At 40.6% G+C, this 25751-nt stretch overlaps 1 protein-coding gene across 1 annotated transcript in view; it reads left to right on the top strand.

The window, feature by feature from the left end:
* Positions 1 to 25751, top strand: part of LOC103368683 (usherin-like) — a gene marked incomplete at its 3' end in the record, with an annotated part of 165718 nt that overhangs the window by 9373 nt on the left and 130594 nt on the right. The window contains exons 5-10 of the mRNA XM_008297123.1: positions 11370 to 11505; positions 15302 to 15365; positions 16250 to 16351; positions 17012 to 17201; positions 19272 to 19486; positions 23520 to 23741. Coding sequence (XP_008295345.1) covers positions 11370 to 11505; positions 15302 to 15365; positions 16250 to 16351; positions 17012 to 17201; positions 19272 to 19486; positions 23520 to 23741 — 929 coding nt within the window. The remainder of the gene's footprint in view (positions 1 to 11369; positions 11506 to 15301; positions 15366 to 16249; positions 16352 to 17011; positions 17202 to 19271; positions 19487 to 23519; positions 23742 to 25751) is intronic.

The following is a 25751-nucleotide window of genomic DNA, read 5'->3' as shown; positions in this document are numbered from 1 at the left end:
CACAATTCAGCGGTAATTTGTAGCAGTCTGTCACCCACAATACAGACATTACCCTATGAAGGAGCTTTAGAAACCTTTCCTACACACTTATATTACACACACACACACACACACACACACACAGACGCCACTCTCTCACACACACACACACACAGACGCCACTCACAGACACACACACATGCACACACACACACACACCAGTCATCTGTCGGTTTGTAAAGATCAAAACACCAAAAAAGACAGTCAAAAGGAATACGGGTTTCCAAGTGCCAGGAGCATTTCACACACACTCACATACACACACACACACGTACACACATGGTGCCAGGAGCAAGGTGCTGTAGGGATGCTGGTGCTCCCTAGGTAGTTGTCTTATCTGATTATGGTAACGATGTAGAGAGTAGCGGAGGAAAATGTAGCCTGGGGGAGGGAGGGACTGACAGAGGAAGAGAGATGGGGGAAGTGAGGAAGGTGGCTCAGTGTAGTTAAGTGATTGCTACAAAGTAAGTCTACTGTGGGACTTACCTTTCAGTGCATTTCTGCAGAATTTATTACTAATTGGTTAGTTTTCTGTGGAAAATCTCCTCTGTCACTGCTGTGGATGAAGGTACAGCTGAGTGATGGTGTGTGTGTGATAATCTGTGTAGAATTAGCATGACGTGTTTCTTATGTGGGTGTGTTTTATCTGAAGCGACTCACTGTTAAAGCCAAATAGTCTATTGATGTCATGAAGCTCTTCACTTAACTTGATGTAAAATTTCAATGAATCCATCCACCACTAGACTAACAACCCATTCACTTCTTAATCTTGAAGGAATGAAATAAACAGTGCATCAGCTTCAAAATGTGAGAAAGGTTTCTTGTGCACCATAAAGTTTGATAGATTATTACTCACTAGTCCACAAACATGAAGAATAACAACAAGCCGGAACAAAAACTTGACGTTTAGACAGGTTAGTCGTATTGAACCCTTATGAATGACCACACCTTGTAAATTATTTTACCAGCTGAAGGCCCTAAGTTTTCTCACTGCTCGCTGTAAATGGCGTGCATCATGGTTCAGTGTCAGGACATTTATTGTTTTTTATTTCTATGAATAATCTTAAATGTGCAAGATACACCTTTATGCTGATGACACAGTTATTTAATGCACAACCCCCACAGAGGCACAGGCTTTTTTTCCAGCTTCATAGAGCTTTTATTGTTCAAAGATCTCTACTTGATCTGAAGTTTGTCTTAAATGCTGAAAAGACTATTTACAAAATCCAGAAAGAGGCTTATCAAACCCACTGCATTTATTAGGTAAAGCGAGGAATATGATGGTGTCGTATCAGTATGGTACTTTGTTATTGACATGTAGTTGCTTGTGAAAAACCTGGAGCCTAATTTAGGCTTTTTCTTGTGAAGAAGAATAAGGATGTGAGAGACATTTTTGCCTATGCTTGATAAACATGAGGACACTTTGTACATGAGTGCTTACATTGTCTGGACTGAGTATATCATGGAGCAATAAGATTAATTAAAAACTGTAAGGCCTTCACTCATCACTGCACATTGTATGCTCCAGTTGGTTGGCTCTCTTTGATCGCTCAAAGACTTCTCCATTGGCACTGTTTTATTTGGGCTACCACCAGCATACCACCTCCAGTTAATGTCAGGCTTCTTTCTAGAAATATTTTAATGCTTCAGATTTCTTTTTGAGTCCAATTTAGTGTGTTTTATAGTTGTTTTTATTTATTTTTAATCTTTGCAGCCTAATACAGAACCATCAGAGACAGGAGGCAGTGTTAAAACTGTTAAATACATTAAACTGGAGGCCCTTTGCAAAATCTGTACAAGGTTCATCCAGTTGACCAGTTTATGATCAATTCAATACAAATAATGTACTTCCAAAGAATGTCTGAACTTATAAGTGAGAGTGATAAACTAAGACTACTCATACATTCATGCAATATATGGAGTGGAACTTTTCTGCAGCAGCATGAACATGCAATAACAAAGTGTTTTGGTGGTTAGGATTGCACATGTATACGATGACCTGATAGTAGAGTGACAGGCTTGCAATGAATGTAAAGAACGGGGATGTGGGCTGATTAGCTCATGAGTGTAGTGACGTTGAGATTGGAAGTGGAGAGATTTTGACACCATGGGAAAACAGAAGTAATGGAGAGAACAGAACGGTAGGATTGTGGAATAGCGCCCTAACACAGAGGAATAGAGGCAGAAAGTGAGTAAGCAGATCTTCCTTATTGAACATACGATTTAGCTTCATTTAGTTTTAAATATTTGTCTATCATTCAAGATCTCTCCCCACCTACCAACAAAACTGCACACCACATCAAACATCTGGTAAGAAGTTGGACAGACTGTCCAGCTAATGGAAGGTTTTTTTTTCTTTCGTGGTTTCAAAATAAACAGCAAATAGGCCTAAATCTAGGTTAATGACAAGAGTTCTCCTGTTATGGTAATAAATGACTGAATGCATATCACATATGTAGTACAAATATGTGTACCGGTATACCCTCTGTCACACCAGTACAGCAGTTGCCCATGTTGTGGTTCTGAAAGTTGAAGATGTACTATAAGTCATATGGGAAATCTAGAAGCTGGTGTCAGAGTTTGAAGAGGAAGAGGAACGAGATAAATAGTTTAAAAAAGTCTTGAAAAGAACAGAGAAACAAAGGTAGCTCACGATTTAAATAGCTTTGACATACTATCTTTTGGAGTACCAGAGATTGACTGTGTGCCTGGAGGACCCCTAGAGGGGTCCGTCTGTTAGTGCCTGAGCAAATCAGCATTATCGGATGAGGCAGTAGCAGGAACCAGCAGTCACACCCGTCCCATCATGACCCAACACGGCAGCATGAATGTTTAACACTTGCATGTACACGCACTCTTTCAGAGAGCGCCACCTGTAAAGGTAGAATAAAACAGGGAGGAATAAAAAAAAAAGTTAAGAAAAGATGAAAAAAGGGGGTAAGTGGGTCAGTGTCTGAGTGTCATTGTGAGTTAGGGCCGAGTCAGGATTACAAGGACACACACACATCTGCCTGTGTATTTATTGCAGGGACTGAACTAGTTGTTCGCATCGCTCTCCAATTTGTTCTCCAGACTCTGACAGCTCATCTGCTTCACTACTCTGCTCTTAGACAGTTTGGCTGCTAAAACTTCTACTGCATGCCATAATAGCCTTAATGAATGTTTTCACGCACAATTACACTGGAAGGCTCTCGCCGGTGTGTATGTGTGTATATGGACTGGTGTGGTCTTGGCAGAAGGCTACTATTTTGCACTGACTGATCTGATACCACCATAGCCTTTCCATCTCTGTCTCTCTTCCTTGCATAGAATCATGTGCACATGCTTCATCGCCCCACTTTATGTGAGAATGGTTTTGTCTTTCTTCCTCCTTTTTGCGTCCGGCCTTCCTCGTCTTTGTCCTTGGTCCTTTTCCTGTAGACTCTGTCATTCTAATTTTCTTTTGTCCCTTCTGCCTTCCTCTTACTCGATTCATTTTGGATGTTAGTACCAAGAGGTGGATAATATGGCCTAGAATATATGTTTTATAGAAAAAGTCATACTTTGCATTATTGATGACATAGGAAACACATTCAACATGTTTGTTAGCTGTCAAGGATACACAGTGTTTTTTTTGCATTTATTTTTTAATGGAGGAACACAACAACAGGACTTATTATTCTCCACAGCCAATACTTTTAAATCACTCATCACATTTCACATATTACATGTACCCCAATATTAGTGACATAAAAATCTGAAAATTTCATTATGTGACTTATAAAGTGACAAGCAAAGTGTCGTTCCTTTCACAGAAAAGAATCAGTAATGAGTGAGAAACAGACACAAGCAGCTGCTGCTGGGGTTTGAGCTGACATTACCAAAAGAGGCTTGTTTGCATGCTTGGCTGGTAATGCTAGTGCTAGCGTTACCGAAGACTGTGGCTTTCTGTGTACTTGGCTGGGTGGGAGCGTTACCTTTCGAAATGGCAGAAAAGGTTTTGTTGTGTTTACCGCGTGTTTGTGGTCATCCTATCTGGACACCTTACAACAGGTATCGCTCTGCTGTTTGTCTAGCTTTTAGAAATCCAACCCATTTTGAAATGGTGGATGTTGCATTGTGTGTTTGTCAATGTTTGATGCTTTTTGACCGAAAGGACACAAATGTCGCCCACACAGAGACACGCAGACTCAAATACAGTGTGTATCTTCTCCTGATGGTTTTGTCTCTGCATCACGTAGAACTCTATAGAACGCTATAGGTTCGTGTGTGTGTTTTAAACTGTACTTGTGCATGTGCATACACAACGCGGGCATTTTTATGCATACCTCTGTAGGCTTAATGCATGTGTGTGTGTGCACTAAAAACAGTGTATGTGTGGTTGTGTGCACGTGTGTGAAGGTGAGGCAAGGTTGTTATAGGGGTGAAGCGGACACCTCTATGGTAGCCCTCTGCCTGCTGGCACCGGAGGCGAAAGGGCACGAGACTGGCATCAATTACATAGTGAGAGAGAGGAAGAGAAAGGTGTGTTTGTGTGTCTGTGTGTGTGTGTGTGCGCGCCCCCACTGCATTCTGTCTTTAAATTCATTTATTTATTTATTTAACATCAGCGTTTCGAGCCAATGTTCTGGTGTGGTCCACCTTAAAAGTGAGAGCGTAGCACTAACGGAGCCAGGGTTAGGGGGTGTTCGGTCCCACTGGAGCTTTGAGATATGAGATCTAAAAATGAATGCAGCCAGGGTTTTACAAGGTGATTTGGATGAAAAAAAAACATAACCAAAGAGCATCTGTTATGTTAACCCGCCTCTTCTAGAAATGTCCATGCGGAAGGAGAAGTTGCATGGCGTAAGTTAGTAATCCTATTAAGAGCAGAAGAACACGCTTCTTCTCATGTTGCTGCCCGTGGGTGCATTTAATGGAGATTGTTGTTGTGTCCGATCTGCATGAAATTCAGATCCTGTGTACGTTTCGTTAATGAAAGCATAATAATTAGCCACGCCATCACCTTATAATACGTGACATACAGCGAGAAGCAGGGAGATCAGGAAGTACTGGTGTCCGATCAGCACTCGATATCAGCCGCTATGCAAAGTTGAAGTGTCAGAATTTAAAGTGAGAGAAGGAGTTAGAGTGGTATTTTCTCAAAAAGAGATGATAAATCTGTCACTAATAAATTAGATTCGAAAAACGTACCAGAGGCCGAAACGTCAGGCAACACCATGTCCAAAATCCAACTCAATACCTAATATTTAGTGAGGAACTGTCAGCTAGCAGAAGGCTACCTGGTGCACGTAGGCCTCGTCTTATTTCTACCTCCTCTTGCAGCGTACTCGTCTTCCCCTCTATGTTCTCCTGAATGCGTCTTTTTAAAGAGACCTTTCTTTGCTTTCTGCACAGAAAGAAAAAAAGTCTTAGAGACTTATGGTCTTTATTAAAAGGTTGGTGTGTCACCTTATATATGTCCCTTCTCTCTCTTTTTTTCTCTTTATCTTTTTCCTCTGCTGTTTTTTTTTTCTTACCCCAGAAGATAATTTTCTCTTCCTCCCTCTTTCTCTCTCCCCCTCGCTACCTCATCCATCTCTCATTCTCTCCCCCTTTCATTGTCTCCCCCCTCCACCTTCTTTGTCCTTCCCTCTTTCCCTCTCATTTTCCTCACACACACTGTCCCTCTCTCCCTCTCCATCTCCCTGGGGACAATTTTCTTTTCTTAAATAAACTGTCATAGCTAGTGTTAAAATATGGGCCTTACATGGGGTGAGCGCGGCAAGGCAAAGGCATGGGGCCCTGGGCTGGTATAAAACATGGATAATATGCTGTGAGAGGTAATTGTATCTTTTAGCGCTGAGATGAGTAGAACAAATGTGTCTCCTCCCCATCGTCTTTCTCTCTCTCTCTTTATTCCTTTTCCTCTTCCCCTCCTCTTCCTATCTCTTCCTTTACACACTGCAGCCGTGCTAATATGATAGAGAGAATATTGGCTGTACATCAGAGCTGCTAACAGTTCATAGTGGGTAAGGGCAAGTATAGAGGGGGGGAGAGAGGACTAAAGAGGGTGGGAGAGGCTCGGAGGGTGAATAACAAGGAGAGGGAAGGAAGGCGATAACGGGAGAGAGAGAGAGAGAGGAAGGAAAAGGTGACAATGTGCCTGGAGATACTAAAGTAGCAGGCTGGTGACGCATAAAGTCAAAATACACTTTTTGATTATACGCACTTTGGTTTGTGCGCGGAGGACAGGAAGCTCTGGGAATATCTAGTAATTTATTTTCTCCGAATAATCTTAAGATTAAGATGATGTTAATCCAGATCTGTAAAGCCGGGACCATCTAGTTCTATCTCCAACATGAGGACCAGGCCGTCAGTGCAAATATAACATGAACAAGTCATAATGATCTTTACTTTTCAAGTAAGTTGTCTAATTAGATACAACTTAAGCAGAGGCGGTTTAATTTGCTCAGCTGAGCTACGACTAATCAGGTTTGGATTAAAATGGCTCTTGGGAGCTTTTGTTTCTGCAGAGTGATATCATTTCCTGCTACGTCCACATTGACGCAGAATCAGAGACATTTCAGGAAGTTATTGTCACCTCTGTCTTTTTCTGTCTTCTCTTCAGCCCATCTTCACCGTTCTGGCCCAGCTTCTCTTCCTCTCCATGTTGTCTCTTTTGCCTTCTTTCCTTTCACATTTGTTTAATCTAGAATTGCGACACGGCCAAAAGTACTGACTCCTTAACTTAACTGTAATTGATTCTGTTTAATTGATAATGATTTAAGGCCGTTCTGCTGAATCATTTAAACCCTCTTAGGAGCTAAACTGACCGATTAAATTCTAATAATTATCCTCTTGGATTTCTTTCATTTCTTCGTTATTTACTGGCCTGTTTTCAGTCTCTGTCCTTTTGCATTTCTTTTATTTCACAGCTTATACTGGAGTGAGGCAGAACAAGAGAGGACACACAATCAGAATTTAAGTTTACAATATATATATATGCATATCCACAGTTTTTTCAGATTCTTCGTTTGAGTTTTTTCCTCCTTACTTAATTTCTTCATCTCTGTCTTACTGTATACTTCACAAAATATCTCTCTTGCTGTCTCTCACATGTGTCTCGCCGTTCTTCTATCAACATCAGTATCTTTCTCTCATTCACTGCACTCTTCACTCCAACCTCCGTTCATCATGTCTCTCTTTATTCCTTTCTCTCTCTCCCTCCCTCCCTCTTCTTTATGCCTCTGTCTTTATCCCCCCATTGACAGTTTCACTGGCTGTGGAATGAGGTGTGTTATCAGAGAGTGGCATGTCAGTCAGTCACAGGGCAACACAGCCCAGAGGAGGAGAGGCTGGGCGGAGAGAGCTTGGCGAAGCAGGATGTGTGGGGGCTGAGATGGGAAGTCGGGGATTAGAGGAGGTTGGGAAAAAAAGATGGTGAAGTTGGAGAGGAAGAGACCCACGAGCATAAGAGGAGCAACAAGAGAGGCGAAGGTCCACCAACAGAAAAGCTGCGAATGTGGCGATTTAAATCAGGAATAGAAACGAGGAAAGGAGCTAATAAGTGCAAAATGTGAGAAACAGGTGAGACGGGATCCTCTGTGAGGTCAAAACAGAACAGTGGAGTGTCTAAAAACTCATGTTTGTAGATGCGAAAAATGATCTCTTTCACATTTCAGCCATCAATTGTGCTTGTATTTACACATACACATGTTCCCATATACAGCATAGCATAGAGCTGTTATTAAAATAATCTGAGTAAAGCAGGTATCTAGAGTTGTTTAGTTTTTTTTTTTTTTTAGTTTTTGCAAATGAACTCTTCATATACTGTACATGTAATATGTGTTTTTGAAAGCTAGATGTTTTGTGTACATTGCTGATAATTTTACAATAAAATAACAGACTTGCCGTTTGGTTTCTGGTTAGGCATTATTTAATTTGTGGGTAAATATTGCTTTCAAATCTGCAAGTTGCCTCCTCAACCTCTGAAACACTTGAAAATTATACAACTGAAATAATCTGTGATGTCCTGGTTCTTTGGTAAAGTGCAGGTCATGATGGGGACAAGTTTGTGGAAAATAAACCGAGCCATAAACACCTTCTTCTTGCCGGTCTTGTCCTATCTCAGTTAACTGTTAGCCGTCTACCTCTCCTATGTACAGACTATCCTGCATTTCACCATTACTAAGAAAAGGAAAGGTCAAAAAAGTAGGTTATCTGACACAGTTTGTCGCTTGTTTTTAATGCAGAACATTTTAGTCTGCAGCATATAGACAGCCGTTTCTTAAATCTCTATCAAATGAGACGTTTCTGTTGTAATAAAATGTGTAATATATATATTTTTTTGCAACTGGACCAGCAGCCTTTGTGTCAATTTTTATTCATATTTTCTTTACCACCTCTTACTTTTGTGGCCTCCAGCTACAAAGTGAGCTTAGAAGAAACACTGCTGTCCACACTGTGTACTGAGCCATGGCTTGGCAGGAGTGTGAAAATCGAGAAGAGCTTTAGTCAAAATGCCAGTCTACAGATCACTAAAAGCTTTCCACTCTGGGTTTCTCTGGGCTTTTAGAGAGGCTTAGGTGGTACTGTTGCCAGTGGGGTGAGTTTTGCAAAGCGAAACTCCCAAAGAGCACAAAAACAACAACAACGAAGAAAAAAATAAAAAAAAACTTTAAATAACAAAGTTGAAGAAAATTATTTAATAAAAAGGGGAAGTTGTGAAACATAATGGAGTTTGATGGCCAGGTAGAAGATCTGTAGCCATCACTATAACTGATGATAAAGCTCTTTATAGCCATTTTTTCTGTCACAAAACAGCAAAGTAACTGTTAAATGGCAATAAATACAATATAATGTAGGAACATGTAAAAGAAAATGTTATCCTTCCTAATCTGGGTTACTTTTTTGTCGGCTTAACATGAGTTGTGGCTTTTCCAGGAATGTTGCAGGAGAAAATAATGTTGTCACTGCAGAGAACCAGGCCAGATACTAATGGTCCTAATGGAGCCATGAATGGTGGCGGGGACCACAGGTGGTGCGGGGGTTAAGATTCAATATCCAAGCCGGTCCAGGAATGAACCCTGCTGAACTCATCTCTCCTTCCAGTTCAACCTTAAATCCTATAATGTGGTAGTTTGGCTTTGCAGGAGCGAATTACACAACTGAAGGAAAAAGAAATAAAGCAGCAATAATGAACACATCTACAGTATGCAGTAGTCAAGGTAGTAATCCGATTATTTTTGTAATGAACTCACAATTGTTAAAGGACGATTTAGCTTCTAGTTTTGGTATTAATTATTTGTTCTAATTGGCAATTGTATTTATAGGGAATGTGGCATTAAATAAGTTGTAACACAAGCTCAAGACATTCAGTAAAAGTCAGTTTAAATTATGCTGCTTAAGTTGGTACAGTTAAAATTCTTGATGGCTGCTTGTGGCCTATCTGGATATGCATGCAGTGACAATACTGTGTGGTGCTTCAGTTAAAGCTCCCCACAAAATGACATGTCCTCTGTGTAAAAGGCAGACGCTAGGTAGAGTTTGAAGTAGTCCTCTCCTTTTCTCTGGACTTAGTGGACACAGTCCAAATGAGACTAGTTATCAGCACTAAAGACTTCTCTCACTCCTTTTCCTCTTTTTCCACTATTCTCAAAGAAGTCTGAAGTTACACTGGCTGAAAGAGACAAAGAGAGGTAGAGCAAGGGAGGAGGTAAAAATACAGATGGGCAGAAAAAAGGGAAAACGGAGGGAAAGTGTTTGTGAAAGCTAACAAAGGGGAGTTGGCTGTGTTTCAAAAGGGCGCGTGGCGGCTAAGGAGGATGAAGCGCTTCAGGATTCATTTACATCAGGCCTGACAACTGCCTCACATCTCCCCAAGAGCCACACAGCTCTGGCTTAGAGATTCCTAAAGAGGGCCCTTCTTCTAGCTCCCTCTCTTACACCCGCTCTCTGACTTTTCTTTTTCTCCCTCCTGTCTCTTTTTCTCTTTCCTTTTTTTTTCCCACTCTTATTCTCTCCCGCACTCTCTCTTGTGCTCTTATGCGCTTGCCAGTCTTCAATCAGCCATCATGAAAGTGTCTGTCTGGGCGTCTTAACTATCCTCTGAGAGGCAGACACTTGTCTGGGCCTGCCTTCATCCCCTAAAGGCGTTTTTTGACTTGGACTTATTTCCCTCCTCACACCTTTTCAACTTCCCTAAAGAGCTGACAACAAGTGAGAGCGACAGGGCAAGATAAACATGAGGGAAAGAGACAGGAAGGGAGATGAGTGGAGGAAGTCGTCAACTGGGTTAGGGAAGAGAAAGGGGAGAAAATGGAGAAAATGAAAATGAGGTGAGAAAATTCCAAAACAGGAAAAAAGGTGAAGGAACCAAATGACCTCGTGAGGAGGAGAAAGGACGAAGCAAGGAGGACCAGAGTGGAGGAGAGACGAGAAAGATGAAACAGGAGAGGGGAACTCTAGTAAGACAGGCAGAGTCACGTTTATCAGTGGTCCCACAGTGTGTTTCCCAAACACCGGATTTGGAGATTGCAGTAAAGGGAGAGAGTGGGACAGGGCACATTAAAGTTTTTTTTTTTTGGTGGGAGGATGGAGGGGGTGTGACAGAGTGTGTGTGTGTGTGTGGAGGGGGTGGGGAGGCTGTCCCTGTTATGGAAGTATCTTTCTTTTGCCTGGGTTTGATGTGAAAGGGAACCGCTCCTGCTTTGACGGTGTTGTCTGCCGTGCAGTTTTTAATATTCATGCAGCAGATCAGGAAAGGAGAGGGGAAAGGAGTGGAGAGGAGATTTTTGGTCAAACAGAAAGCTAATTTGCAGCTGAGGCAGTTTAGCCCGAGGCTCTTTCTGCTACTGGGGAAATGAGCTGGAAGATTAGCCGTATGTATAATTCACACACACGTGGTCACACATACACGCGCATAGATATGCAGCGATGGCGTGTGCAAAAAAAAAAAAAAAAAGATGCACATAGGCACACAGAGCAGCTGCTACTCTCTCTGAGACGTTGTGTGCTACAGTAGTAAACCTGCTGCTAGACCTTTACGGCTGCGCCTGCTCCTCGGGCCACTGCCTTAGTGGTGTCCAAAAATGTTGATATAAATGCTGATGTATTGCTTGATTATCTTTGAGAGACTTGGGATACAGTATCCATAGATATCACTTAATACAACCTAATCTGTCAAAACAAAGTGATTCATTGTTCAGTGTAGTTAATTATATCTGATTGGCATAGTGTAGTCGGCATGATTTGATTCCATTGTTGTGATTGTTGTCCTTCAGAAAAAAACAAGCTAAAATACACACAATACCAGGACTCTGTTCATGCTGGGCTTCTAACACATATGTCTCACTTTAATGGATTTCCAGATCCATGACAGACGCGTGAGTCTTTTCCTGGATGGGCTTGAGGAGGATGGGACACCGTTTGACACACAGCTCCTGACCACCAGGCTCTCTGATATCGGCGAGGATGGTGCCATGTGGGTGGGACTCAGCTCCAATGGTAAACATTTTTTAAAGCATTTCTGTATTTTAGATTTTTTAGATGATTTTAATCTTTAATCTCTTGAATCTAATCTTTAAAAAAAATACCGGCGTAATTATACATTCAGTTAAAATAGCTATAAATGAGTTATAATACTGACACTGGAGGAATTAGTTAAAAATATTTTAACAAGTTTAAAACTGCTGCAGAGCCCGCCAATAACAAAGAACGAGCCTCTTTTTTTTCCAACAATTAGCTCCACCTTCATCTGCCTCAACAGGGACCACCATCAGTTTTTTTTCTCTCCAAGAGGAGAAAAATTACTTCTTAGTTTATCGTGTCTGTATATCTTAATATGGTGTCAATGACTACTTCACCTTTATTTTCCTCCCTGCCTTTATCCTGCTTCAACTACACGTCTGTGATTGATTCGTGGTGCCCGCGAGCCGTCTCAGAGTCAATAGCAGAGAAATTGAGAGAAAAATGATATCCGTTCATCTCCAGGGTGATAAACGAGTGTTTTTCTTCTCGTTTATCAGCCATTGATCCCTAGTTCACAGCAGGTAGCATCTGATCAGCTGAAGATCACATCAGTGGGGGTGATCAATGCAAGTGATTGGCTTGGGGGAGTGAGAGAGAATGCATGTGTGTGTGTGTGTGTGTGTAGGAGGGTGGATGTTGAACCCGGGGGCTGTGTCTGGAATTCTGATCAGTGCATTGATTATGCAAATGCTGATCAGATGTATTGATTAACAACTATGTCTGTTTTTGGAGGGGAACCTGCTAACTGAAAACTGTAAGTACAACAAGAAGTTGTCAAGAGACGAGCTTTAAACGCCCACCACAGCCGCTAAAGTGGCCGATAAGGACAGCGTGATCACTTGTGTCAAAAGGGAAAAGAGATTTTTCATTAGGGACTTTAAATCCTTATAATCCTTTTAAGATGTTCATGAAATCAAAGCAAGATTTTCATCAGTGTTCTTGATCAGCATTTTCTAACCAGTGTATATTCATGCTGTAATTTTCATTTTTACTGGTGGAGCTTCAATCCCATCAAGAATTCAAATGACCAAGGGAGGCTCACACAGTATTTTTCTCATTTATATCAGCCTCACTGATTACCCTTTACTCTCCTGCAGCTGCATCACAGTTGGATAAAGCAATTGCTAATGCAAACAGAATAAAACAAAGTGAATTTGATTAGTTGCACTGTTGCTTTTTGGGGGTACGTGTTTTACAAAGCATTTAAAAAACAAACAAACTGTAAGATCTATATATATGCAGTGTTTTTTGCCATTTCTGAGAAACTGGCTGCTTGAGGAATGTTTGGTCCCTTCAGCATCCTTCCACCTGCAGAGTTAAACTGCAGCGGCTGTTACCGTCAATAATCGCGGCTGCCACTGAATTAACCAGAAATGAACTCTGGATTAGGAAAAAATTGCAAATAGCATCTTTAATATTGACAGTTGGGTGTGTGTGACCGGTTCAGTTAAGGACAGAGATTTGTAAAAACCACACATACCTTTTATGTCCCCGTATGAACTGCCGTCAGTTCTAGCTACATAAAAACAAAGAAGAGGAAGAGAATCGGCTGTCAGAAACTAAAACACACAGAAAGAAGAGGGAGACCTACACAGAGAAGAGAGAATTAAGGCTTATACCTTGCATCATCCCAGTAACAATAGGGAGAGTGCTTTTCAGAGGAAGGCATAATCCCATTTCCACACGCTAAAGAAATCCTGAGCCAAAGCCTAAGGCTGCACAACCACACACTGATCTAACACACTTACATCCCATAACACTCCCTCACTCTCTCTCTGTTTTACATGCACATACGCCCCCCCTCCAAAACACACACACACGCTCATTCTGTAGTTGGGCCAAACACGCCAAAGCCCTCTCAAATGCAAATACACACATACATGCAGACGCACTTGTGCACACAGACTTTCTCTAAAGTAAGGATGCTTTCGGGAATACACGCGGTAAAGCCTCTAACACACACACACAGACACACTTTCACAGACAAAGCTAGACATGGCAGGGGTTCTGTTGATGCTTACAGACGTTATCCATCTTCTTGAGTTATTGTCAAACTAGACAGAAGTTGGTTGGACACTAAAAGACTCCAGCCCTCCTTGGACCAGCGTCATCGTCTGTGTGGGCCTCTTATGTTCCGTCCAACATTGTCACGTATGTATGGCTGTCCGTGGAGATGGACTGGGGGCTTGCCTGTGTTTATTCTTTGGTTTGATGGTGTCTTTGGTGTGCAGTCCAGCATTCCCATGTGTGTCTGGACATTGTGCCATTATGTTTGAGGTATTCCAGTATATGTATGCTTGTTAAAGAGATGTTGGGAGTTGGGGATATAGTGTCCAACGTCTTTGCATTTAACTCATTGCACAGACTTCTCTCTTTTCTTACTCTCGTTCCACTAAATTAGGTTTAAAAAAAAAAAAAATTGCTTGTTCCAACTCCTCAATTGAGAAGATTTCCTGCCATACTTTTAGGGTTTTTCCATGGGCTAGGATCACACAGGGATAGCTGCTGTAGTCCTGCTTGGTAGCAGTGCCATCTGTGGTTAGCCGGTGATGGTCTCCTCCTTTTAGCTGTGTCATTGGCTGCTAAACTCACGTGTCTCTGTGCTGGAGAAACAAAAGAGGACAAAGACAAAACTCCTTTGTCGCTTCTGTTGAATCCCTCTGTGTGAAGCTAAACTCCAAACCAGTGTTTTGCTGGTTGTATTTTCAGATACCAGCTTTGTTTTACTATTTACTGATAGTTGTCAGCTGAAAACTTTTAGTATCTCCTGCTGTTGCTGCCTCACATTAAAAGCTTTACGCAGGTCAACCAGTGGGAAGTAACACTGTGCTTTTCACCAAGTTAGTGGAACTTTATTAGCCATGCTACTCTTTAGCAAACACGTCTCATCAACCAGATACGGAAATATTCTCTGCTATTTGGCTCACAGATCAGTTTTAAATAATGCTGAGAGAAACAGCAGAAACAGGAACAGCCACCAAGAGCTGAAAGGGTCTGTAGATGAAAGACTCTGTTGTGTTATCAAGGACTTCACCGTACTGTTCTGACAGTAGAAAAGAATTACCGGCATCTTCTTCCCTTACTGTGGACAACCCCTATTTGTTTTGTATGGTAGTAAAGTGAATATCTTTGTGTCTAGAGTTGTTGTTCTGACAGCACACATGTTTTGAAGTCATCATCTTGGGCAGGGCAGCTGGAGAACTTGAAATGGATGGACATTTTTCGACCAAACAATTCAAATAATTGATTAACTTAATTAGCTCAATTACTTACTTGCATCCTACTTAACACTTTTTTTCTCACACTTTAGGGGAAAAAAAAAATTTAATGTGGCCATATAGAATTTTTCCTGTATGCAGCGCTTTCTACAATCAGTTCAGTTAAAAACAGTGAGGAAACACGCTAATGAAACCCCGTGAAGCTGTTTTTTTTTCTTTCTTCCCCTCTGTGAAAATGAGTGAAACAAGTGGGTAATACCTCCTTGTCCTTAGACAGACCTATTTTGGCCTTCCATCATCCAAGCTAATGAATTTGCCCTTAGAAGCCTTGCTGCTCTCTAGTGGAGACAAATGAAGACTGTGGCAGATTGTGTTCAGCTTTGTATCGTGAACTCGGCCATTATAAGCAGCTGTGGGCAGCCTCACTTAGCTGGTATCAAGAAACTGATAAGATAATCTACTAAATACTGTGAAATCCTCTCACTCACTGCCTTCAGTGCAAACCCATTAACACCTTCTTTATGTTCTTTTCTACTCTCCTTTCATCTCTCCAGGGTCTAATCAGTTCATTGGGCGGATGCAGGATTTTAGATTTTATCCTGCCACTTTGACCAACAGGTGAGTAGGATAGAATGAGAGGCAGGGAATGAGCAGCTACGGGGAGAGAAGGCGGGAGGAATCATAAAAGGACCAAAGGAAATAAGCGTTAAAGGAAAGGTTTGAAGGGATGAGGACGGGAACTGGGAGTTACACAGAAAAAGGAGTCAAAGTCTATTGATGTATAGATTGAAACGAGGGAAAAGGGGGATAGAAATGAGGATAAATAGAGCGACACTCGATAGATTAACCCAACAAGAAGAGAGGAGCAGCATGGACTGATAAAGGGAAGGATGGTAAGAGGAAAGAGGAGGTAGGCTAATCATTGCATCTTAAGATCCATACTGCTTCCAGAGGATTTTCCTGAGAATTCAATACAAAGCAATTAGTGTTTTGCTTACCAGTGATGTACTGCACACAGTACGGACTTGGACTTGACAAGTTTGTCTCATCAAGATTGGGGTGAGACAAACAGAAAGACAGAGTTTTCAAATTATGCCTTTGATTTTCCACTTTGCACTAAATGCTCAGTCAAAAGCCCGTTAACAGGTGTGTTAAGATTTTATCTCAAAATTGAAGTCTTGTTTGATCACTGTCGCTTTTGCTTCTTTGTTACAACTCAGACTGTACCCAGAGTTCAAACCGTACGTTCTGGAAAGTTTCTTTTTTTGGGGGGGATCATTTCTTTTAGAAAAATACAATGTAGCCATGTAGTTTTAGTTGAGTGCAATTTAATAGTAAAGGCTAATCAATAGTGCAAGTTTACCTGCATTTATTCTGTAGTAAACTGGTCCCTCTCACATCCCAGTTAACAGTGCATAAGATTACATTTTGCTTTGCTGTCCTCTTATAGTTTATCATGCAGTTTCTTGTTTTCTTTAATATGCGTCTTCTTGTTTTAACAGGGAAATAGTAGAGTTGTATTCAGGAGTTCTGCCTGAGCTCCACGTCCAGTCTGAGTGTCGCTGTCCTCCGAGCCACCCGAGAGTGCACCCTTTAGTCGAGAGGTACAGTATCATAACTATCTCTGTTCTGTGCACATGTTTGTAGAGTAAATGTTTTAAGGGGAGACCAGACAGCTGACTCAGGGTGAAGGCAGGGGACACCTTGGACAGGTCACCAGTCTATCACAGGGCTACACTTAGAGACAGACAACCAAGCACACTCACATTCACACCTACGGACAATTTAGGATCACCAATTAACCTCAACATATTTTTGGACTGTGGAAGGAAGCCGCAGTACCTCGCGAGAACCCACGCTGCACGGGGAGAACATGCAAACTCCACGCAGAAAGATGCCGGGTGTCCTCACCTTCTTGCTGTGAGGCAACGGTGCTAACCACCGCTCTCCCCTGCAGCCCCAAGAATAAAAATGTTTAATAGATATTAAAATGAAACTGATCTAGTTTACTGCGTACAATTTTGCATGGATGTCCTGATTAGTCTAAAAATTTTCCTTTTGACAAGACTACATTTTGATCATTTTTAAATGCCGTTTGGTTAAATTAAATGCCGCATTTGAAGTTCTTAGTGGTTACTAAGAAAGTTGCTTGATTGTTGGTGTTGCAAAATTAAGATGAAAATCCTCTATTGAAAGCACTACCGTCACATTTTATATTCTGCTAATAGGAATGTTGTACGTCTAAATACTGTCACTGTTAACAGATACTGCATACCCAATGCTGTGGATGACACCACCAATGACAGAGTCCTGAGGCTGAACCTTAACGCCCATCCACTCAGTTATATCAACGATCAGGACATGGGCACCACATGGCTGTCTAAGATCATGACTACACAGGAGCTGGATGAAGGAGTCACTATTACAGTGGACTTGGCTAATGGACAATACCAGGTAATGCATCTAGAGTAAGCCATGTGAATCTAAGCAGACGTACATATTATTTTGTAACAAGGACAGAAACAGGTGTAATGAAACGCACAATGTTAAGTATTTTATCTGTGTGTTGGGTTTTGTTTGAAAAACTGTTCTCAAGTTGTTGTTTTTTTAAATTGCAAAAGTGGTTATAGACAATGATTTATACTAAATTTGCCTATTAGGTTGAGGTGTGGTGACAGAATTGATCTGGGCTTATCAGTCCACTGGTCACTTGTAGCCTATATAATATAGACTATCATCTACCACAGTTGGTACAGTGCCCGTTTGAAGACACCACAATGGAGCTATCAGACCTTGACTTTGATCCCTACATTACTCAAAGCATTGCTCAAAATTCAGGGCTTGAACTTGTGCTTCTTGGAACTCCTGGAATGATCAGCAGCAGGTTTATCTCTCTTCAGAGTCCAGCAGTAATCGGCCATCATGACTGCATCCCAGCATGTCTGATACCTGGTCTCCATGTCTTTCTGATAAAATCACGTGACTCTAATGTGTTGTTCATAAACCAGGGGGTGAACTTTCTATCTAAATTTAATTCACCTGCAAATATTTATAGTATCAACTTGTAAAGGTCTCAGAATTTGTTCATTTCAGGAAATAGAAAAAGACTTTTGTATGATACAAAGCATAGATAGAAAAAATGTAATAAAGTGCATGTGGTGACAAATCTAAATTTTGACCTCATTGAGCAAAACCAATGTAATATTTGGATTCAGCACATTGCTCAAAAATCTTTGACACCAAAATGGATGTAGACCAGTGTTATATATTCTGCTGAGTCATTTAAAAAAATAAAAGAACTTTGGACACTTGTGCCACTTCAACTGTGTCCAACACTGTGGGATGATAGCTGTAGTAGTATCATGACATCCCCAGTTGTTGCCAGTGAACTGTTGTTTTTACTCTACGGATTCAAATGGGAACAAAGTTGTAAAGTATGTGATTACCTTATTGGAAACACAATACAATAATGTCATGTATTCAGGTTGGACAGTCGACTAAACTCTGTCATTGTGCAGTGAACACTACAGCATATATCTGCCAGCACCTGTGTGTGCTGCAGACAGCTCTTTTTAAACACTTCAGTCAGAGGCGTACAGTGGAGCAGAAAGAGAGGGAGACTGCTGAATTTGGGTGTTGTCTTCACTGAGGTTGTCAAAAGACTCATCCCTCTTCTCTGTGTAGTGTGTATGTGATCGTGGGCAGGATTTGGGGAGCTGTCCTGATGTGGTCGCTCAACTCAAGTCTCCAGATAAAAGACACTTTCTGAAGTTCGGGGTGTTTGTGTTAGTGTGTGTGTGTGAGGGTTTACGCAGTGGTGGAGGCTTAATGCACTCCCTGCTGTGCAACCCAGTGTCCCAGTCCCCACTGTGGAGCCAGATAACACTTAAGACACACACACACACACCTACACACAGGCAGGCACATGGTTTATATGTGATAGGAAACTACTTCTGTGTGTCTTTGTAAATGTGTGATGGCTAAAACATGCTACTCCCCCTTTTTCTTGATGCTTTGGTCATTGTTCATCCATTCTTATTGTAAGCTTTTCAACCAGTGAACATCCAGACAAAAATGTTTTAATCTAATTGTGGCCTTAACACCAGCTGGACATAATAGAGACAAATGAGTGATTCTGTCCAGCTCTGTAATCCATGGCAGTCAGTAGCCCTTCCTTTTATTCTGGTGACTCTATTACACCCGTCTAAAGGTAGAAAGTAGCTTTTTTTATCTGCACTCTCCTAACAGGAGTGATGTTGCACTTTCCCAAGCCAGGAATACACACAGCAGGTCCCCAGGTTAAGATGTTATGCAAGAAACTCCAGATGGATGCAAATAACAGAAACATCCATCCGTATATGCACGTCCGACTTGTCTTTTTTATTTAATTATCTTACAGTTTCTTTGGCAAATCCACACTAGAGACATACACACACTCAACAGTCCTGTGTGTTTTGAATTGAATTGCTTTGTACAGATCTACCAGGTTGTATTTATGCAGCTTTGTACTTCTCTTTCCTGCAGATATTCTATGTTATAGTTCAGTTTGGCGGCATCATGCCTGAGTCAGTTCTCATCCAGAGACGGAAGCTTGACCTCGCAGAGTCTGAGAGTGGCACCGTCACAGAACAGCCTTGGATGGACTGGCAGTATATGGCCAGAAACTGCAATGTGTTTGAAATGCAGAACAATGGGCTGTTACAAAGACCAGACTCAGTCAACTGTCTACAGCTGCCCAGGTAGGTGTGGAAAAAACAGTCAGTACTGTCGACTATAGTGGCTGTAAAAAATATTCACCCCCTTGGAAGTTTTTCCTCTTTACTGCTTTTCAACACAGAATCATGGTCAGTTAAAATTCACTTAAAAAAAAAGAATTTACAAATAAAAGACTCTTTCTTGTCAAAGTAAAAATGCATTTCTACAAAGAAATGTCAATTAAATAAAAAAAAAAAAAAAGTAAAATAGGTGATTGCATAAGTATTCACCCCCTTCAAGTCAGTCTTTAGGAGGGTGAATACTTTTATAGACATCTCATATTGACTAATTGTTTGCAGAGAAGCCAAATATCTACTGATACGCTGATGCACTTATGAAGATTAATGACTGAATTGTGGTGAAGTATATGCATGTGTATATTATATGTTCAGTAACTTGAAATTGAATTTCATTAGTTTGGAAAAAGGCACCAGTTTAATCTTCCCATTTTAAATGCCTTGTTTATTCAATATGTGAAAAAGATAAAAAATATAAGGCATTCTTTGTCTGTTTGGGCCATTCTCCCTAAAGTAAGACCACATGTTCTTGCTGTATACTCCTGGGGGGTCATGGCCTCTTCAGTACAGAGGAGATTGCACAGAAAATTGTTGGCAACACTAAATAAGTGTATGAACACACACGTATAAATGTATGTTTATGCAGGCATATGCACAACACACACACACCAGTCAAAAGAAATGAAAGGAAAGCAGACACATACAGGTAATACACACACACACACACACACACACGTGGACTGGCACCCTCACAGTTACTAGATTTATAAAGCTAACCACCTACAGCGTTGCTTTGGCACATGACCGGTAACAGGCTCTCCGTTGGCACTCGATACACAACTGGACTTGGAACATAGTCTAACATACACACACAATCTCACACACTAAATCTTGGCATAGCCGCGTGCATCAAGGGCTTGGTTGGCACTAGATAGAAGGTAGTATGAATAGATCACAGATTATGTAGTCATTGCTTATTTTTCACTTGACTGACAAATGATATCACATACAACCTTTCCTGGCACAGTTAGACGTATTAGTTAAATTGGCATGAGAGCAATTGAACCTCACATTGGTAACACATTAACACATGTAGTGGTTGATAATTATATCAAAAAAGAATGTTTTATTTGATCTCGCTAAACTTAGGTGTTTTATCTTGCTAGATTTATTTTAATCCTGCAAGACACATTGCCTCCTCTGAGCCCAGCCGAGTGTTTGGAAAGATAAATTTAGGCAAGCCCCAGTCATTTCCGTTTTTTTTTTCATGTTTGCATTTTGTCTACATGTTCGAATAAACAGGTGATTTTGTGAGGCAATAGTAATGAGAAGCATTACCCACAGAGACATTAGGCAAGTGAGAGGTGGAACAAAATCAGTCTGCGCAGAAATTTTCATGGAAGATTAACATTGTAAGCATTTATTATTTCATCGTCTCCTTTGCAAGGACCTGGATGTTTTTCATAGTTGTACCGGTAATACACACTGGCCGTCCACAACATTAAAACCACCTGCCTAATATTGTGTAAGTCCGCCTTTTGCCGCCAAAACAGCTCTGACCTGTCGAGCCACGGACACAGGAACTCTGGAGGTGTCCTGTAGTGTTTGGCACCGGGATGCTGGCAGCAGATCCTTTAGATTCTGTTGGTTTAGTGTTGGCTCTCCATAGATCGGTCACATCCCACAGATGCTATATCAGATTGGGTCAGTTTTTGCTGTGTGGCAGGGTGATATGTCCTGCTTTGGGAGGCTGATACTGTCAAGGAGTACTGTTGCCGTGGGGGGGGTTTGCTTGGTGTGGACACAGCGTTTAGGTTGGTGGTACATGTTGTAGAAATATACATATGAATGCAAGTGAGAGGTGAAACGTCTTCAACGAACTCAAGCAAGTCCAGTTGCTACGATTCATCTACCAGAATAACCATGACCTGGACGACTGAGAATCTTCACAGACATGTGAATGCAAGGCTTCCCAACAGAATATTGCATTGTAGCACAATGATCAGTGTTATTTATTTCACCTGTCAGTGGGCTAAATATTGAGGCTTATTGTGTATGTTTAGTGGTGTGGTAGTTCTGTTATTTTTAAAGTAATATTTATAGTGTTGCTACTAATTAGATTTTCAACTGAAAAGAATAGTGCTGCACTGGAACCATTGTGTATCACTACATTGGTGTTGTAAACATGATTTTTTTTTGTGATTCCTGGCTGGATTATGAACTAAATATTAACCAAACACATCTGCAAATAAATATACATTCTTTTCAGGTGAAAAATCCTGACAAATTCTCAGATTTCTGTAGTACTAAACAAAGAAATAAAACTGTCCAGCTTTATCTAGCTCTTATCAAGTTGGCATTCTCTAAAATTCTGTTAACTGGTTAATCACTTGCAACTTACACACAACATCATGGAGGAAACAATTTTCTATTTTTGATGAAAGACTTCAAAGGAAACACTGGACACTCCTCACTTCACTGAATTAAACCATTCAGTGATGACCCTGACTGTCACATAGTAATGGACACTTTGTTTTATTCTCAGTGAGTTCGTGTTATTTTTTTGTGCATCCACCTGCATGTGTTCATAGCTGCTGTGTGCTAAGTGGACACAGGTACATACATGCACATAATGTTTGTGACAATATGTGTAGCATAGTGTACACTATACTATTCCAAACACACACACTCACAAGAGAAGTGGCCTGAATAAGTCTTGCAGCATTATGTGAAGACAAAGTAGAAGGGAGCACTAAAGGGAGAGGAAGGAGGACAGAAGGAAGATACTCGTTGTTTATGTCTTTGCCTTGGCATTTGCATTGTGTGTTCGGCTGTGCTGCTGTAGACTATGGCCTGAGAAATACTGAACTTTTAATAAACATATAACATAAACAGCAACCTTTTTAAACCAGTAGACATTAGTTCCAAATGCTTGGGAGTAGTGACGCTGTGTCACATGACCTACCAGCCCGTACATCGAGGCTGTGTGGGCACCCTGCCTCCGCCAGAATCTGCCAATCTCCCCAAGCAGTTGAAGAATGGTTCCAAGTAATTAAAGAAACAACCCAGTGTAAATATGTGCCACCTGTACAAGGCAGAAGCTGGCATGTTCCACTGTGACAAGGCTGTTCCCACTATAGTTGTGTGTGAGCATATCTCAAGTACAGTTGCACAAATCGTGACAGATGAGCGCTGCTCCCCCAAGTGTTGTGGAGTTATTGGAACCAAGTAGTCTACTAAAATAACTGCTTAGAAATGGTTTTACTATTTTTACTAAATCAACTCAATCTTTCTACATGAATCATTTAAAAGCTGCTATCTGTATGTGTGTGAAAGGATCTGAAATCTAAAATATGTTTCTTTGTCCTTGGGATGTTTTGACAATAATTTCTTACATATTTCTTGTACATAATAAAAGTTTATGTAATATTTAGGTGAAAATTATCTGTAGGTTCATCACTTCGATTGACTTCTTTCACATTGTTTTCATGTTTTCATTTGATTTTCTTCTTATAAAATTGGTGATTATACCCAATTTTTAAAGAGTTGTGACAAGATTAAATTAATTTACCGATGTTCTCTGGAGGACAAACTGTGTTACAGTGACTGTGTGCTTCATAGCATCTGCAAAAAGGGTTTTTCCTGCATAAAGCATTTTTTGGCATCCCCAAAGATGTTGTCAGTGCTCTGCCAGAGGCACTGCACCAGAGCCAAAATGTTAGAAAAGTAAGAATAAAGCAAAACTCGTTTTTAAACAAGTTTTGTTAATATAAGAAATGATGGGACAATGCATGGATTTCTGTCAAATACGGCACCACAGACCTGTTGCCTTTATTGTTTGCTGACCAGTCATACTGACTGCTGAGTCGTCATCGCATGCTGAGTCATGAAAAACCCTGACAAGCAAACATTTGATGTCTTTGTTAAATAAGTTTTTGAATATATAAATTGTTCTTTTTTTCCTGATTTAATCTAATGTTCATGTTTTCCTGTGTGCCAGTGCCGTGCCCTTCTCTGGAGGCAACATCACCTTCAGCCTGCTGACCACACGGCCAGTCCTGAGGCCGGGTTATAATGACTTCTACAACACTCCAGCCCTGCAGGAGATGGTACAAGCTGCCCAGGTCAGGATACATATGAGCGGACAGTACCACACCAGAGCAGGCGGGGTGAACCAGCGGCACAGATACTTTGCTGTCAATGAGATCACCATCAGTGGCAGGTAAAAAGTTATAAATATTTATCCAGAGATCTACAGTGTGTCTGTGTGTGTTCATGAAAGTTGCTAATTGAGTTTGAGTTTTGGTAGAAGTGATAATTTGGATCTGTTAATCTATGATGAAGACAAAGTAGGAATTGGAAGCATCAGACCTCAAACAACTAAATATGGTATTTGTTGATATAATATTCATGATAATTTGGCGTCACACTGAAGTCAAGTATCCTGACACATTACTGTGCTAACAATTTCTCAAATTAATAAGTAGCATACTTCTGATTTTGTTCATTAATTATGAAGTGGCATAACTGGTTGAAAGAAATATTGGACTATCTTTTTAGTGTTGATTTGTACAGAAAAAAAAAAGAGAGTGAGCTTATCGGGGAAAAATGTTTTGACACAGAGCGTTGAGTTTCAGCAGAGCTTTCTGAGAGTAATTGTGAACACATCTCTTCATTAGACTGACAGAGTGACTGTTTTTTATGACTGTGATAATTATAGGATTATGCAGGAGGCAATCATCTCTAACTCTTTCTCTCCCTCCCCCTCCCTCTAAGCTGTTTTAATTAGTAGCTTGTTACAGTGAAGTAGGAGAAACAGAGATTTAGAGCTGCTGAAATCTCATCTGTGCATTCTTCATCCCTCCCCGTCTCTCTCTACTCTTTCATTCTTCCGCCATCTCTCTATCTCTCTTCTATCTTCATCCTTTATAAACCATGTAAATACACATGTTGGGAAGAGAAAGTACAGTCTTAATGTTAGCATGTGTGCTTTGTGTATGTCTGCTCTCCTGAGCATTGTTTGTCCTATGTAGTGGAACAAAGTTCCTCTTACATTACATTGCTGTAAGATATAGTAGCACAGTTACAAGATGTAATTACAGCAGTATAGAAATAAAGCAAAGTAGCAGCAGTCATTAACCAATGCATATTAATATTAGAGAAAATATTATGCACATATCATCAGTATTTCTTTTAAAAACAGAACATAAACATTTTTTAGACAGATCTATAATACACCCTGGATGGCATTTGGCCTGAATCTAGCTCTAGAAGGTTTTATTTAATGACACATATAGGTCCCCACAGTGACGTCACAAAAACTGTAGCATTATTCTTTGTGTGGCATACCCCGACGATAATACTACTGGATTTAATACATTTATTTCTAGGTATGAGTTGACATAAAAAAAAAAGAATGTATTTGAGCTTGTATCTAAACACAGGAGTTGATAACTTCAATAACTTAGTGTATGTGCAAAACCTTAAAAGGAAACAAGAGGCCACTAATGGAAGTACAGGCCAAACAGCGCTTTTGAATTCCTCCTCAGTTTAGACTCATCTTGGCATAAGAGGAAAAGAACTCACTGTTGACCATTATTTTTGCATAGAGAGGCTCCTTTATTCTTTTCTACCGCTGTCCTTACTGCCTTGCTTTTGACTAGGTTTAGGTTCTGGCCTTCTTCTTTCTCTATTTAGCTGCTGATGCACTGTTTTTCTCAGGTTGGACACATCTGCCTACAGGTGTTTTAACCAGCTTTCTGAAATGTTAAACCACACACTCAACATTTCATTACACGCTACTGTGTGTGACATAAAATAGTAAATTCCAAAAACTGGCTGCATTTGTCTGAAAAATGCCGTTTCCTTTTTTTTTTTTACCTGATTGGTAATCTTCTTACTTTGATATATAAGCGGTGTAGGTTACAAAGCAGCAGGTTTTTGTCACTTTTTTTTTGTTGTGTTTCAGTGAATCATTGCTCAGATCTTAAAGGCAATGAAGCAAAGATGCGTAGGCTTTTACAAATCGGAAATACAGCACAAAAACACTTTTAACTTGATGTGAAATAGAGAAAATCTTCAATGCTTATATGCTTCATATTTGATTAATTGAACCAGCTTGTGACAGAAAGTGGCATAAAGAGAACAAGAGGTGAAAGGATACACAGAGGGAAGAATGAAAGAGAGAAAGCAACTGAATATCTGAATGAATAATTAAATGACTGTGTGTGTG

This window comes from Stegastes partitus, unplaced genomic scaffold, assembly GCF_000690725.1.
Source record: "Stegastes partitus isolate 25-593 unplaced genomic scaffold, Stegastes_partitus-1.0.2 Scaffold1190, whole genome shotgun sequence".
NCBI classification, from domain to species: Eukaryota; Metazoa; Chordata; class Actinopteri; family Pomacentridae; genus Stegastes; species Stegastes partitus.
Note: the sequence above shows the minus strand (reverse complement) of the source record. Positions and strands in the feature narration are given on the sequence as shown.